General features: G+C 31.9%; 3 protein-coding genes across 3 annotated transcripts in view; 1 reads left to right on the top strand and 2 right to left on the bottom strand.

The window, feature by feature from the left end:
* dtn (transmembrane protein 132C dtn) overlaps nt 1–1,310 on the top strand; it is a 33,601-nt gene extending 32,291 nt beyond the window's left edge. Inside the window, exons 15-19 of the mRNA XM_077436641.1 lie at nt 66–205; nt 334–635; nt 710–811; nt 1,006–1,181; nt 1,299–1,310. Coding sequence (XP_077292767.1) covers nt 66–205; nt 334–635; nt 710–811; nt 1,006–1,181; nt 1,299–1,310 — 732 coding nt within the window. The remainder of the gene's footprint in view (nt 1–65; nt 206–333; nt 636–709; nt 812–1,005; nt 1,182–1,298) is intronic.
* A 6,354-nt stretch (nt 1,311–7,664) lies between these two features.
* On the bottom strand, nt 7,665–10,335 carry mRpL16 (mitochondrial ribosomal protein L16). The gene is made up of 5 exons (XM_077435504.1): nt 10,113–10,335; nt 8,593–8,670; nt 8,351–8,505; nt 8,031–8,273; nt 7,665–7,955 (listed from the first exon to the last, which is right to left on the bottom strand). Exons 1-5 carry the CDS (start codon nt 10,150–10,152, stop codon nt 7,740–7,742), a joined length of 732 nt encoding a protein of 243 aa, XP_077291630.1. The 5' UTR covers nt 10,153–10,335; the 3' UTR covers nt 7,665–7,739.
* A 1,925-nt stretch (nt 10,336–12,260) lies between these two features.
* Nucleotides 12,261–16,778, bottom strand: LOC143915980 (uncharacterized). The gene is made up of 5 exons (XM_077436818.1): nt 16,066–16,778; nt 15,842–15,977; nt 15,594–15,761; nt 15,312–15,476; nt 12,261–15,235 (listed from the first exon to the last, which is right to left on the bottom strand). The coding sequence occupies exons 1-5, from the start codon at nt 16,654–16,656 to the stop codon at nt 13,890–13,892; spliced, it is 2,406 nt and encodes an 801-aa protein (XP_077292944.1). The 5' UTR covers nt 16,657–16,778; the 3' UTR covers nt 12,261–13,889.
* Nucleotides 16,779–17,394: the final 616 nt, after the last annotated feature.

Genomic DNA, 17,394 nt, shown 5'->3' with positions numbered 1-17,394 from the left:
TTTTTTAGTTTTACACAAATGATATATGTACATGTATTTATAAATTTTTATTTATTTATTTTTAGATTTTGCCAGATACCATAATGCCACCGACGCGTCGAAACAATCATTCTCGTCACCACAAGAAGTCAGAAAAACCGCCGAATAGTACTTCACCAAACGCAAATGTAGGAAGTCCTAGAAAGTCTTATAATATGGATAACAAGTAAATTTATAAACAATATGTAATCCGTTTTTTGAAATAATCCTTTTTGTTTTTCTGTTTGTTAATCCTTTGTTTTTCACATACGTCCAACTTAGCTATGAAAATTGATTCCAACGATTATCTTTCAGGATGATTCGCGATAGATGTTATACTGACGCATCATCGTCCAACATCAGCGATAGTTACAACATTGTCGCGAACAATAACCAAAACAATAATCCCACCAGTCTCGGAAACATGACTTCTTTAGTCGACAACATTACGAGCCTTTCAAAAGAAGAATGCTCCGGAATGTTCGAATTTGATGTAGACGTTCAAACACCGCAACAAAAAATTGAAACTCAGAATAAATTGAACACAGAATTGGGGAAAAAATTGGAACTGTCCCCCAATCCACACAGCCCAGACCTTATGAGGGACTCTGGAATAGGTTTGTAATGTACTGATTATGATTGTATATGTTATAAACGTGTTTATAAATGTTTGACTTTACTTTTCTGGTAGGTTTGGGCGAAGTTGTATATAGAGTGAAACCTCCGGTGCACACACAGCACAAAGCAGACGTTGCTAATTCCGATTTCGTCGAGATAGCTGGTGAGAATAATGGTAACAATAGAGTTTTTATGTTTTTTAATTCATATACATGACTGAAGGCATATAAATCATCATCATTATTCATAAAAAAAATAACATTTACATTCATATCAGTCATATACATGATTTATTTTTTATTATTTTGTTTATCTAAATTTTTAATTCGTTTTTGAATTTAATTATAATTTATTTTTATTTATTTTTAGCCACTGGTTCTCGAGGCTCCAGTCCTGAAGTTAAAAGAGCAACGATAGTGGGAAATCCAATGTTTTCAAGTCCCACTGATGAAAACGGCACCGACGATTTACCCACGGAGTCGTTGGGATTAGACGACCTAGAAATGGACTATGATCAAATTATGCATTATTTTCATAATTTAAAGGTATTTTCACACAATTAAAAAACGATTTAGTATTGTTTTCTTTTTTTTTTTGCTAAATTTGCTTCTGTCAAATTGTCAATAGCTTGCATTTTAAAACTCTTAGTCAAAATTTTCCAGTTTGAATATTAAGATTTCACTTTCAAACAAGAAAAGATTGTGAAATTTATATATATTATTTAATTAATAATTAACAATTTCACAAATACTATGTGTAGGCAAAATCTTATCTTAATGCTAGACTCAACTCTCTTATAACGCGCTACATCGGTTCAGCAAAAAGATGTTATAAATGTAAGTACAGAAAATAAAATTAGCAAAAATGATTGAAAATTTAGTGGGGCTGCATCCCGGAAAAATGCACTAAATAGTGGCGCAGTTTCGGGAAGTCCTAATATTCAAAGGCGCTCAAAAAGAACTTACGCAATAGAATTCCACAAAAAAAGGTTAGCACCCTCAGATAACATATAAATACCCCTTGATGCTTTTTTGTGGAATTCTATTGCGTTACTTCTTCTTGAGCATCTTTGAAAGTTTGGATGTCTCGAGAGTGCATTTTTCCAATCACCATCATGTTTTATGTTTTTCACTTATTTTTTCATTTTCTTATTGAACAGACCTAGCATGTTATAAGAGAGTTAATTGTATATGATATTAATAATAATAAAAAAATATTCTTTTGTGTATTCTGTGTCAGTAAATTTAATGAGATATCATTAAAGGAAAATATTATAAATGAATTTCTAATATTTATACAATAGATAAAAAATATAATTTATAGTTCTAGTCATATAAGTCTGAAGAATTTCAGCATAAATCAGCTTAGTTTGTGAAAAATCCCACAGGAGTCGAATGCCTGAGTAGAGGAGATCATTGCAAAGATCCGACAGATTCTATCAACGTTTAAATATCAACATCTGATGGGAAGCGGCATAGCCAGCGTGCACAATACGCCGAACAAGAAGACGGGATCGTCGATCGTCTCGACGGGTGCCGCTCTACTGTCCCAGCGTGATGTTCTTATGAATAATAATAATAATGTAGAATCGGACAAGTCGGAGGTGGGTTTGTTGGATATCGAGAATATCCTCAACGGGAACATAACGTTTGCTAGCCCGAGTGTGATGGCCAACATCAAAAGTTACACCGCCAATCAGCTAGAATACCTGTTCGACAATTTGAGCGAATCATACGCTTAGATTGCCGTACACCTTCTGAAGGAAATCGTGTAAAAACTTAAGGAGATACAATTGTAGAATTGTACAATGTACATACATGATAAGTCTCGTCATCAATTATTTTATCGTACCAATATGAAAAATCAGCGAAAGACCAAAAATTTTATCTCCTTCCGTTTCCTTAAAGTATATAAAAACAACTGAAAACACAGGTATATAACAATCAGTATTCCCCCCATCGTAAAAGGATCTTGCAGTGATCATAATTAAAATAATAAAAAAACAACAGCAAAATCTATTTATTATTAAATATTTATATATGTATGTATTATGCAGTGGATGTTCGTTAGGAGTGTGCGTCCACTTGAATCTAGTCACTAAACAAATGCACGTGTCTACATAGCTTTAATCTGTGTAATATTTGATACAATGGTGTAAACAATAATTATGTGTAAATGTTTTTCGATTGTCACTTCATATTTATGAAATATTTTACAATCGTTTGTCATTGTTTTTGCTCATTCATATATCTATATCTTGTTTGATGTTGTATCATTGAAAGGTTTGACGAGAGGCAATGAAAACTTATAATCTGTATTCTCAAATGTTCTATATATTTGATTCCTCTCATCAAAAGTTTGCCAAACAGCTTTGAAAGGTATTTTATTTAAAGGGACAGTAATAATGTTAATTTTACCATTGTCATAATAATATACTAATTTTTTTTTTAATTTATTTATTAATTTTCATCTACATTGATATAATTAAATAAATATATTTGTTTTATATAATATTTGCAATTAATATTAAAATCTAGGCACAATTGAAATAAGTAGATAATAATTTGATAAATTTTGGTTTTACGACTAATGTTTGACGAATATCAAATTGTACTTATGAATAACTTCAAGTGCCTAGGCTTTTTATTTGTAATATCATTTTATTGCCCACATTTATGACAATCATTTTAATTTTTTGCAGTCAAATTTTTCCGAGTTGCTTTATATGATAAGTTTTCATTTGACAAATATCACCAAAATAAAATAAGACCATTAAATTGCAATGATCATATCAGCTTGTAAAAAGAATTAGAGTGAGTAATTATTAAGCACAAAAAGCCATGTGTAGATCGTATGAAGCGTGTGATAGCTATAGACGTGTTTTATCAATTCGTGAAAAAGAGATATGTATGTATGTATGTGTGTACAATGTATGTGTATGTATTTATATTAATTTATTTAAAGAATAAATGTTAAGCATTGATAAATAAGAAAACACAGTGATATATAAACTAAAGCCCAAAAAGTGTATGATAGGTGGAATGTATGCGAGCCAAGTATGTGTTTTTTTTTTTTAATTATAATATTATATTACATTTTTCCCTGTTTTTATTTTATTATGAATGAAATTAAAATGTATTTATTCCAAATGTTTTTTGTACATTTTACATTTAATAATGATGATTTGTAAATATTTTTAAGGACTTGTATTTAGCATTTGGCTTGCTTCACGATATATGCTACGGAACGTAACAAAAATGGTATATCGGAGTAGTATAGACAGCTTGCGTGTATTTATAAATGTTGTATTGTTTGTAATATAAATATAATATAGATTGTTCGCATATTTGATATAATGATTAAAAAATACGATGTTGAATTCTTTTTAAATATAACATTTGATATGTCACTAGAGGAGCACTCTGCATACATAGAAGATAAATTATGTGTAGGTCGACATGCATAGTTTGCTTGATTTGTTAAACCACATTGTTTTACCTTATTTATAAAATATTACACACTCACACATATACACTCACACACATACACAATTACAAAACGGCAAGAACCAGTTCTGCAATCTTTCGATGAATAAAATCGAACTGGATGTGATTTTGGTAAAGATTCTATTTCTGACGAGTTATAAAAATTTCAATTTATCTTATTTTGGCCTTTCATTAATGTATTCAGAACGTGTTGTATGTAAAGTATAATATATTGCTTGAATTTGCCGAACATCACCGAATCATCAATTCCGCAGTTGTTAATGTCTTATATAATATAATTTATTTATTGTTATGAATGAAATATTACGTAAACTGAAAAAATACTCAAAATATATCGCGCTTCATTAAATTTCTACCCTCTCTAAAGCATCAGTTTGTTATTCTGTAAAATTTACAAAGCTATCAATACTAATGAACATACATGCACACAGCTTTAGTAATACAAAAATTAAGTGTTATTGAATAAAAATGAGGTGTTATCACCTTGTGGATGTATTTTGCTGCTGTTTTATATATTTGTATGAACTTTTATAGTACCATAATTTACGGTCTAAAAGTGCCATCCCCGTACGTAAATATTCTCTACACTTACCTTATAATATGATAAAAAGGCTTATTTTTAATACATATCTAGTCAATAATTAATAACCCTGAATTCTAGAAGATCGATGGCGAAAGACTGGACCAAAGTTGTCGTACTCACTGAATATAAGTCTAAATCGTAAATAAAAATATTAAAAAAACACTACTGTGTACGCTTTGTATCTCATACCTCAAGTCTTCGTATAGTTAAGCAGTTACATTTGTGATCTTTGTTTAGTTATTACATACATATATGAGCTACCCACCAAGTGTTTTACTTTACTTATGATTTTTTATACGACACATATGTACATTTGGTTGTCTATAGATAGTAATAAACATCAACAAAATCGCTTGATAAATATCGCAATTTGCATAATACAAAAGAAAATATATTCATTCTTTTAAAAATAAAATCGATTTAGTATTATACGTGTGAATATTTCAATATGTTTACAATGAAGCCAAATAAAAATAGCTAACTGCTTTTAACGGCGTTGTCAGTATTAAACTTGAATGTTCATATATATGTAATAAAATAAAGAAATCAAAAACAGAACAATCAAATCCATTATAAATCGAGAAAATACATGCCACAGAATAAATGTTATTCGTATTAGTTCAAAATGTACATAATATTTAAAATAAAATTCCAATCTCATTATTGTACAAATGACTGTTGAACATACTTGCAAATTGGCAATCGTGTAATTGTCTGAATTTCATTTGATGTACCTTATGTATTAAATGTTTTATATATATATATATATCAAAATTGTAATGCTTGAGCTAAGCGTACACGGTGACACTGAAATACTCCTAGATGAAAATTTCCTTATGTGAAATGGCGAAACATCTGTCAAGAGATACAATGACACGCCTTTGGTGATAGTGTAAGTGATTTAAAATTGTTAAAACATTGCTGAAAGCACCTGAGAATAAACTATGTCTGCAAATCGTATGCTCGGAAAATGAAGTGTTTGTTTTTTTTATGTGAAAAATGTATACGACAGTGACTCCGATGAAATCGCTCTTGTATTGGTGTTGTTGTTTTGCGTTTTCAGTGAAAATTTTCATCTCTCAGGAACAGTTTCCGTCTGCAGGTTGTCATCGTTTACTCTTAACTTTACGCCGTCGTGAAAACAATATGTAACGATCAAACGATGTAATATTTGTTTCGTTTCAAAGTTAATGTATAGTAAATTATAAAATTTGTCATAAAATATACCTATATATATATATACACACAACACGCAAGTGATTTAATTTAAACAAAATATACATACAGATTTGTATATTGTGTAATCATGGAAAATGTTTGTTACGTAAAATATTTGTGTTAGAAAAACGTATATTGACTTGTTTGCATATCTGTATACATAATTATTATAATGTGCACAAGTCTTATTAATAATTTAACATTCCTCTATTATGTATACATTGTGTACTTCCATTTTTATAGAAATATTACGTATTTTTTATTGTTTCAATCGTTTCTGAATGTCAGTTGTGTGCTACATTTACAACTTAATATAAAGCAGTTACCAAATACATATGTCATTGCATTATTGATTACAATTTTTTGTCATAATACAATACAAATAAACGTTATTTGTAATTTATTATTTGCCCTTTACTTGACCTGAATCTTTTACTTAGGTTGGTTGGAATAAGAAAATATTCACATGAGTAAGTATGTATATTTCGAAAGCCTTATCAAATGAACAAATTTAAATATGATTATATTATGAAATGTTTTTAGTGATTCAGTAAATTTGTTTTGTATTGTTATTAAATATAAATATTTATTGGTATTCATATTTATAATAAAGCATTGATGCTACCAGCTAATGTCCAATCATTCATTCTATTCAAATATGGTAAAAATAATTTAAATATAAGGCTTTTGATATTATTCCTATTATTGGACTTCTACATACGTATATTCATGTGTGGGGACAACTACTGAGCTGAGCTAGAGTGTTTGAAATTCAATAGAATCTCTGTGTGAAGATCGGTGCCCGTTCTTTAGATTATTTCCCGGTTCCAATTGGAGTTCCTCGAGGTTCTGTTATAGGCCCTGTTATCCTTTATTACCAATATTGTGTACGATCTTGAAGAAAAATATTATATTTTTGCTTGCTTAGATTTTGAAATGTTCACTAGTTCTTTGATTAATTAATTTATATTCAAATTTACATACATCCTTCAAAAGTATTTGGATCGTGATTTTGACTGATTTAAATCTTTTTCATTCAAATTTATTAAAGTTTATGAATAAATAAATATCAAACTAATCTTCATTTGCAAAAATAAAATAAATATTTTTAATAAATTCTTGAGACTAAAAAGTGTGGGATGAGAGTTGCGCAAAACAGAGACGAATGGAAGCGTGTTGGAAAGGCCTTCACTCAGCAGTGGATGACAAATGGATTTAGATATGATACTGTAACGTGGAAACATGGGAGAGAGTATCCACTGTGTAAGTGCATTTGTGAGTGAACAAAATGAACCCCGGATTAAGTTAACAGGACTCTGTAAGTGAGTTCTCGCAGAACGGGGCGAGTGCAGGTAGACCTATGTGCCTACACAATAGACACGCCAACGAATCGGGGGTACATACGGTAGATCAAGTATTCTAGAGCGAGCGGCGATCTCGTGTGGACCTCCTGAATCGTTAAATAAATGCTATGAAGCAACTTTGGCCGTCCATTTGGATCCTGAACACATCCCTACGTAACAATACTTATGTAGTTAAGTACGTAGTTTTAATACGGTATGGTTGATTTTAATACCAGAAAGCATTCATAGCTATGTCTTGCTTAGTTTGAGCTAAACGAAGAAGATGAAGTCCTCCCAAAGTCCAAATCCATGACACAGCTTTCTCGCCCCTTACAGATTTGTATCCCGAGGTTAATAAATGGAATAATGCAATAAATACAAGTTTTCATGAAAAATTTTTTTATTTTAATTTTAAATCTATAATCTGAAATGTGTAAATTGCCTAATAATTATCTATATATATTTTGCATGGTATTTGCGATCCGTTGGAGAAAGCCATTTGTGGCATCCTCCCATATTGTTTTGAATGAGATACTTCATTGTATATCTATTCAAATTCAATTTCTCGCTTTTTTTTGCGGCAATTTTTTCTTGATCTAACATTTCCTGTGAAACTACCCTTGCAGTGAATGGTAACCGGCATGCAATACCTTCTAAAAATTTTTTCACCTACAAAGACAAACACGATGAAATATGTATGTACATCGAATAAGACGATAATGTGAATTGAATGCGATAGTATACCTCTAAAAATTCACACTGTCCACCAACTTCGATGATTACCCTGTCGGGTTTCACGGGCGTGCAATAATGATCAATTGCACCTTTACCACCACCCATACGTTGCCCTTGGCCCTTTTTGGTGATGGGTTGCCAGGGCGGATCCACTCTCCACACGGCAAACATTCGCTTCTGATCAATTTTACGCAAAATTCCCATCCTCACCATTTCCATGTGTTCATGGTTTAGTCTCCCACCACCCGTAGCCTAAAAAAATTCAACATAAATGAAGTCTAAAATTTAAAAACATTTTGATAAAACTATAAAATATTTTTTGTACTGACGATAATGCCAAATTGTTTGTATTGCAAGGTGTTGTGAATTGGTTCCGGACCTCTCATATATCGTAAACGTTTCTGCATTTTTGGTGCTTTATTATTATTGAATTGCGGTACTCTCTCGAATACCCTTAGCTTAGACTTTTCGGGCATTACAATATCTGAAATCGTAACAAAAAAAAAAAAGAATATAGCAAGTAGTAAGTGTGGAATACAAATTCGTAACATATTGTAACTAAATATCTTACCATCGTAATTTGGTGGAGGTGCGAAGTATTTTATACCACATGCTTGAATCACATTTGGACTTTTGGAAGATACTAAACCTAAAAGGTATAATTGCATATATGTAAATAATACAGTATTACTAGATTCAATAAAGATGTAAGTATGAAATACATCTATATAATTTTATCATCTAATGAGATGCTATCAGGCATGTAATAACTATTGAACGTTAGCTTGGTCTTATCTACGTTCATATTTAATCCTAATTTCCCTGTCCAGCTGTGCTAGTCTGTTAAGTAGGTCGCGAATCAATATATGTATTTACATAAATGTTTTATAATTAATCTCTTAACCTTCGACAAAAATACTCTCCTGAAAGGTCACATACTCCAAACAGATAAATTTGACAATAATATTATATTTTCATCCTTCAGTTGTTAATATTTTTTATTGTAAATTAACATGTTTCTAGTACGAGAAAAACTCCTCGGGCTACATTATATAATATAAATATATCAAAATCGTTCTGTAAAACAAATTGTAGGAATATAGTACAACTTGTACGATCCTAAATCGAGATTGATAATTCATAAAACACAAGTCACACGATTACATCGTTGCGTTCCAGTACAAGAATGCTGATCCAGTCTGCTCTAGAGTATAGTCTAAAGCGGAGTATATACAGTACAAGTAATTATTTATGTAGTACTAGTTAGGCATAATTACTTGCCTACCTAGTAACTATATAAATAATTACTAGCTAGCAATCAAGCTCATCTTTTAAACAAACGATTGACTATATGTACTTTAGAGCAGACCCATGCAGAGTCAACCTCGCCTGAAATTGAGTGAAGACTCACACAAGGGCAAAGACACAATTCGACTCGCTCTATATTAAAAATGAAGCATGATCTCATCACTCGGCCGCACATCGAACAACCTTGAGGCACAGCTACACGAAGAATAATCTCAAGCCCGTAGGAAAAAATGACATTTCCGAAAGCATGATGACATTTCTTAACCAACATATATACCAGCGCAGCAGACTCGGCCAGCGCTTCCACCGAAGTCGGTAGCTAGCCCTCTTCGCTGCGAATACTTGCGAAAACTTGTATACTGAACATAAATAAAAATCCTCTTAAAAACTCAACCGAGTTTCCATTGGCCGGGAAACAGTCAAAACATAAGCTCCCGTCCTATAAGACTCAACCTACATAAATAATCTATTCTCCACTGTAACTACGTGAATAATTTTCATTACAAGATTTAATCTGCGTAATTGCGTTATGGTGATATAATGTCCAAACAATATCCACACACTTTTCATTTATACACCGGATGAATTTAGGTAGGATGGGCACGGATGTTGGTTTCACTAATATAAAAAGCCTGTATTGTTTTGTTCATTGAAATTCCGAACTTCAATATTTATGTAGTAGTTACTATTATTTATTATTACTGTATTAGCCAAAAGTGTATAGATTGATGAGACAAATAAATAAATGAATTATTTTTATTTAAATCTTGATAATACACTAACTTGGAAACAATTTTCCACACAGTCCCCGAATGTGCTGCATCTTATACAAATTAAATTTAGCATAACCTATAAACGTCACCTACACATTGAGCCTTAGCCAACAAAAAATCAGCCATGCTCTAACTCCGCATCTTTTCACCGGTAAACGGACTACTAGTCATATGTAAACCAGTCACAGGACAACCGGTCGCGCTTGATCGGTCACACGTGATCACCCGTCACACTAAAACTGGTCACGAGAAAACTGGTCACACCATAAAATCGATCGCGATAAAACTGATTGACCGAATTTAGGGTGTGACCAGTTTTAGTGTGACGGGTGATCACGTGTGACCGATCTAGAGCGACCGGTTGTCTTGTGACCGGTTCACATTTGACTAGTAATCACCGAACCTTTTCACCTCAACTCCCAGGCCAGGGGTCGGCAACCTGCGGCTCGCGAGCCACATGCGGCTCTTTAAATGTGAAGCTGCGGCTCTTTAGTTCCATACGCAAATATTATTTATTTTATCAAAAAAAAAAAAATTAAAAATCGTTCTGAATCGATTAACGAGGATTAGGCACCGATTCTATCACACCGAGTCACTTGTACTCGCTTTTCACCGCACCCCTCCCCCGTGACACGCGTCGTCACTGACGTCAGTCCGTCGGAAGCTCTCAAATTCCACAAAGAACAATACAGTCATAATTTATTTGTTTGCAGTGAAGTGTTCACCCCAGCTCGCAGTTTCGTCATCCGCTCGCCGCTTCCACGAAATGGTACGCACTGCCTGAATCGTGTTGCAGATTTTGTCCTCGGCTGCAATGATATTCGAAGCATATATTGAAATTTTTTTCTTTTTATGAGACCTGTGCTATTTAGAATCGAATATGATTTTCTCAGTCGTACTTTGGATTTTCAATTCTTCAGAGCAAAATAAACCACGAAATTCTTACGTTTGTTTGCTCAATTGTTTGTTATTGAAGTACAAGTTAGTGTTGTAAGTAAATGTTTAATTGTTTCAATTTTTTACTTAAATAATAAGTAATTATTTAATAATGCCATATATGTATATATATTATCTAATTTGTTGTGAAAACACTACTTATGTATGTATGTATGAATAAATAGATATTTTTTCTTATGAATAAATAGATAAGTTTTTTTTTTATCAAAAATCTTTATTTATGCGAGTACTATTTATTGTTGGCAAGAAAAAATTTTGTGGCTCTTTAAAAACTTTGAAATTTTGTAAATTGTAATTTTTGGCTCTTCCGACTCAAAAGGCTGCCGACCCCTGCCCTAAGCTAATGGGAAATGCAAGACATTGAGAGAATATAATTATGATATGACGGGTAATATTAACTTTAAATATGCAAATATTTCATCAATTTCAATTCTGTATGAACTATACAGAATATAAATTGATTAAAAAATTTTATAACTCGCATTCAACCAATATCTTATGTGGTATTTTCATTGCCACATGAAATATTTAGCGACTGATTAAAAATTACGTTTTAATTGCTTTAAAAATAATTGTAGGCTATTTTTTTTATTTTATTTTATTTATTAAAAAATCAACAGACAACAAGATGTAGAAATGCATAAAAACAAAGAGTAAATATATAATATATATAACATCCGAGTCCAATTACAGATTTTCACAAAAATAATTAAATGAAAAAGATGAATACAAGATAAACAAATGAAAAAGAAAAGAATAAAAGCTATAACATGACAAAATGGTAAACGGTCTACTAGTTGTCCTGTGACCGGTTCACATTTGACTAGTAATCACCGAACCGACAAAATAGCACATTGCATAACTGAACTAAAGTGTTAAAATATTGGAAAAAGGTTATAAAATAGAATAGAAGAAATGGAAATTTACAAAGATAAACAAATTAAAAAGGTTATCAGTCATTTAAACGATGATTTGAAGATTATACTGAAAACTGGTAAAGGGGCAAGCTGAAGAGCATATTTTAGGCTTGTTTAAGATATTTTGAAAACAAATTCAATTCTTATTGTAATTAAACTTTCTGATCCTTACTTAAAAATACACTTTAAACTATTCTTTGAAAATAATAAGACATACGTACATAGAAACAGAAAACAAAAAAAAATGGGATTCTTTAAAAAAAGACATTTAATTTCTTTGTTTTAATATATTTTACACAATATCATTGAAATAAAAATGAAAAAAAAAATAGGTATATGTATGTACTCTTATGCACATATTATATAAAACAAATACTGTATGTATTTATGTACATATTATATAAATACCTATATATAAGTAGTATGCATGCATGTATATATGTATATACATATAATATTATAAATAGAAATGGAAAAAAATCATAATTGCATATAAATGCATTTATTAAATCTTAAGATACGCATCCAAGCACAATCTCAAATCCGAAATGCATGTATGTACATATGCATAACATACAGCAGCCCAATACATAAATATTAGGTGGGCTGAAAAGTTCGTAGGCTGACACATATATGGCGCTAATAATATTAAATCCATATGATTTTTAGTTAGCCCTAACCTTCAAAAGACACGTGTATAAATTTGACAGCTGTCGTATTATTAGTTTGTGAGTTATAGCATTTTGAGTGAAGCAACTTTTATTAGTTTGAAAAAATGGATAAAAAGGAATTTCGTGTGTTAATAAAGCATTGCTTTTTGGTGAAAAAAAATACTATTGAAGCCAAGGCTTGGCTTGATAAACATTATTCGGACCTTGCACCAGGAAAATCAACCGTTGAGAAGTGGTTTACTAAGTTTAAACGAGGCGAGATGAGAACCGAGGACGATGCAAGCAGTGGACGCCCCAAAGAGGCTGTTACCGACGAAAACATCAAAAAAGTCCACAAAATAATTTTGGATTAACGTAAAGTGAAGTTGATTGAGATATTTGAGACCCTAAAGATATTAAAGGAACGTGTTGGACATATCGTGAATGAATATTTGGGTATGCAAAAGCTCTGTTCGAAGTGGGTGCCGCGCGAGCTCACTATCGACCAAAAACAACAACGAATTGATGATTCTGAGCAGTGTTTGGAGCTGTTCAATCGTAATAAACCCGAATTTTTGCGTCGATATGTGACAATGGATGAAACATGGCTCCATCATTTCACACCGGAGTCCAATCGACAGTCAGCGGAGTGGACTGCACGTGATGAAGTGACTCCAAAGCGTGGAAAGACGCAAAAGTCGGCTGGCAAGGTTATGGCATCAGTGTTTTGGGATGCGCATGGTATAATATTCATCGACTATCTTAAAAAGGGAAAAACCATAAACAGCGACTCTTACGTAGCGTTATTGGAGCGTTTGAAGGACGAAATCGCGGAAAAACAGCCCCATTTGAAGAAGAAGAAAGTGCTGTTTCAACAAGACAATGCACCGTGTCACAAATCAATGAAAACGATGGCAAAATTGCATGAATTGGGCTTCGAATTGCTTCTGCATCCACCGTATTCTCCAGATCTGGCCCCCAGCGACTTTTTCCTGTTCTCAGATGCTCGCTGGATAGAAATTTTGCGCCGATGAAGAGGTGATCGCCGAAACTGAAGCCTATTTTGAGGCTAAAGACAAATCGTACTATAAAAATGGTATCGAAAAATTGTATGACCGCTATAATCGTTGTATCGCCCTCGAAGGCAACTATAGTGAATAATAAAATCAAATTCTAACAAGAAAAGGATTTTTTCTATGCTAGCCTACGAACTTTTCAGCCCAACTGTTATATGCATGTATTTTTAATTAATTATAAATTAATTCAGCCTTCGTTAAGTGAAGAGTGTTGAGCCAATCTCCTCCGCCAATGAATATCATTTGGTATGTGTGTATGAACATCAGATATATTTTGACTTGGTGGAAAATCGGTATATTTTGAAGATCCACCTTCGGCAGAACCGAATTCACTGTATTTGCGAAATAAAATGTGCCGATGGTTGATAATCTCGTCATACAACCGCAACTGCAAACATTTCTTAAGCTGACCCGTAACTTCTTCGCCATTGATAAGTTTGCCTCGCAAACATTCTTCGATTTCGTCTTTTAGAGAATCCTTTATTTCAACATCGCCTCTGTATTTTGGAAATAAAATCCTTTTATACAATGCTATAGATTCAGGAGAACACTTTTTGGAAGCAGCACCACCTTCTGCATTCTTTTTCGACAGTTGAAAGATAAACCAGCTCGCTTTTTCATCGTCGAATTCCTCATCTTCTTGTAATGACTGTGCCGACTTCTGTAAATAATTTTTTTGCATATCATAATTTACTTTTTTATGAATATAACGAGTCTCTTTGTCGATTCTTTCACTATTTTTGTAAAACACGACGTTTGACTTTGGATCAAATTGAACAAGTCCTTCAATTATAGAATTGTTCTGAATACTTCCGTCACTGCTTTCTAAAGCACACATTTTCTTATACATGTCCATGACATTTATTGTTTCTTTTGGTTGTTTACTGGTACTCATTAGCTCTGCTTTTTCTAATTCAATTTTATCTTTAATTAATGAAAACGTTTTCTCACAAATTGCTGATATGCAACTATTACTCAATGTTATTTCATTATCGAAATCGATTTCCATATTACTGGGAGTTTCATTTCCTAATATTGTATTTACATTATGGGAATGTGCATTTTCTGTTATTACTTCAAAGATTTTTGGTTGATTTGTAGCCGGTTTAAAAATAACTGATTGTCTTCTATTATTAGCTTCCAAAATTTCACTCCAAGTTTGCCTTTCGTCTTTTTCATCAGTCTTATTTTCAACAATATTACAGTTATTATACAAATTAGCGATAGGATCTATGTTATTAGAATTCATTAGCACAATGTTATTATTTACAACATTATTCTTATTTTGTTCAATGTGTAATAAACAATTTTTGTCACATAGTTCACTTTTCTCTAATGAATACATATCAGATACACTTCTACTTTCTTTTACTTTTTTGATCTTTTTGCAGATCATGCTATTTGTCACTGGACCGGAGCTATTTGTGAAGTTAACATTATTTGATACATTGTGGGTATTTCGAACGTGTCGCTCCAAGTTATCTTTTCTTATAAAATTAGCACCACAGAAAGTGCAGTTGTGTTGCTTCATACCTATAAATGATTGCAAATTAGTGACGTTTATTTACATAAACAATACTCATTTAAAAAATAATTTAACATAACATACCAGAATGGGTCAACTCGTGCCGTTCTTTATTACTTTTTGCGGAAAATTCTTTATCGCACATCGAACACGTCCAGAACTTAAAACTGTTATGGATTCTAAGATGTACTTTTAAATAAGATTTTCTCTCAAAGCATTTTCCGCATTCTGGGCAGACAAATTTCACGCCTAAATAAATTTGATTAAAACATGCAAAAGTAAATTTTAAGTTTTTGTTTACATAATTCATATAAAAATGAGTCCACTGTTGTTTAATATAAGTAGAATAATTGCACAAAGTAATACCTGAATGTTTAGATTGATGTTTACGTAAATTTGAAGAATCTCTAAATGACATATTACAATCTTTACATTCATATGGCTTCAAATTAGAATGAATGTAATTGTGTTTTTTTAATGATGATGGATTTGAAAATTTTGCAGCACATAATTTACACTTGAATAATTTAGTGTCTGAAATTAAAACAGAAGAATTTTATAAGTATGTATTAATTTTTATAGATCTAAATTAATGTATAAAATAATCCTCTTACTTGTGTGTGTGTGTATATGTCTAATTAATTTTGACTTTCTATCAAATTTTGCATCACAAGTATCACAAATTAAGTTTTTTTTAATACGATGATCTGTATTAACATGTTCCTCGTAGACTGTTTTGTCATCGAACATCTAAACATAAAGAAGAATATATAAGATATTAAATTACTAATAAAGAAAAAAACATCACTATAGAATTTTGAAGGCGAGGAAAACTCACAGTATCACACACTGTACAATAAAATTCATTGGACTGAATTACAAGATTGTCGTCGGATTGTATTTGCAAAACGATTGGACTATCCTGATTATCGTTGGTTGTTTTTGTAAAATTTTCGCTATTTTTTAAACAATCATTTACTTCTGTTGGACAACTATGACTATTTTTCTTTGATAGATCGGTGGGAACATTTTTGCTGTTGAGATTTGAACTATTTTCTACAGGAAAAGTTGCATGGTACAAATTATAACCATTTGATAGTCGTTTTTCATTATTTATATTAAATAAATCCGTATGACAAGTATCATTATATACTAATTTTTCAGAGGCTATCGTATTGTATATGTTTCTATTTGATTCGTAATCCGCGTGTTCTGGCAGATATTTGGATTTAACATTTTGATTTAATTTTATATACTTTTCAACCAAAAAATGACTCGGTGATGGATTCTGTTCAGAACAAGCCAAGCATTGGTTGGCTTCTTGTAAAAGGCACAATCTGCACTTGTAATGACCGCAACTGTCACGTACAATTCTGTCGTAAGTATTTTTGCATACTCGTTGACATTGTTGGCACACATTTTCATCCATTTTTAATTATATTGACTTGTATTAATAAATACTTCATTCAAACTATTAAATATAAAAATAGCACGAACATCTAGCCATGACAGCTGTCAAAGATTATTTTAGCTTCCTGATTTGTTCGTAACAACACTAAAAATGTCCATTACTCTATAATTTAAAAAGAAATCTTATTCCATTTATCCTTTTATTCACACGGTGAATACGCTACAATAAACCATAAAAGTAATAACTTTATACAAATATATATTTTTCTTATGTAAACAAAATAAAATAGATATACTTGTAAAAAATCATTGGATACAATGAAAAAAATCGGTAAACGGACTACTAGTCATATGTGAACCAGTCACAGGACAACTGGTCGCTCTAGATCGGTCACACGTGATCACCCGTCACACTGATTGACCGATTTTAGGGTGTGACCAGTTTTAGTGGGACGGGTGATCACATGTGATCGATCTAGAGCGACCGGTTGTCCTGTGACCGGTTCACATTTGACTAGTAATCACCGAACCAAAAAATCATATGGCTACCTGTACAAAATTGATTAGTATTAATTTGATGACATAGATATATAATAATTATTCTGTAGGAATCTCGTCATCGTCATCGTCATCGAAACATTCGAGAATATTCCGCAACAACAAACTACATTCCCGAAAACCAGACGTCGCACACCTGCAACCATTATATTAAACTCAAGCGGAACGCCCCTACCAGTCGAGTGGAACCAAAACGGTC

Source organism: Arctopsyche grandis, chromosome 8, assembly GCF_051622035.1.
Source record: "Arctopsyche grandis isolate Sample6627 chromosome 8, ASM5162203v2, whole genome shotgun sequence".
Lineage (NCBI taxonomy): Eukaryota > Metazoa > Arthropoda > Insecta > Trichoptera > Hydropsychidae > Arctopsyche > Arctopsyche grandis.
Note: the sequence above shows the minus strand (reverse complement) of the source record. Positions and strands in the feature narration are given on the sequence as shown.

Coding starts and splice junctions, on each gene's coding strand:
- mRpL16 (XM_077435504.1), bottom strand. CDS start 10,152: ATGCAGCACATTCGGGGACTGTGTGGAAAATTGTTTCCAA. Junction 8,506..8,592: donor ACCTCCACCAAATTACGATG/GTAAGATATTTA, acceptor TTACGATTTCAG/ATATTGTAATGCCCGAAAAG. Junction 8,274..8,350: donor ACAAACAATTTGGCATTATC/GTCAGTACAAAA, acceptor GAATTTTTTTAG/GCTACGGGTGGTGGGAGACT.
- LOC143915980 (XM_077436818.1), bottom strand. CDS start 16,656: ATGGATGAAAATGTGTGCCAACAATGTCAACGAGTATGCAAAAATACT. Junction 15,978..16,065: donor ATTGTACAGTGTGTGATACT/GTGAGTTTTCCT, acceptor CTTTATGTTTAG/ATGTTCGATGACAAAACAGT. Junction 15,762..15,841: donor ACATATACACACACACACAA/GTAAGAGGATTA, acceptor TTTTAATTTCAG/ACACTAAATTATTCAAGTGT.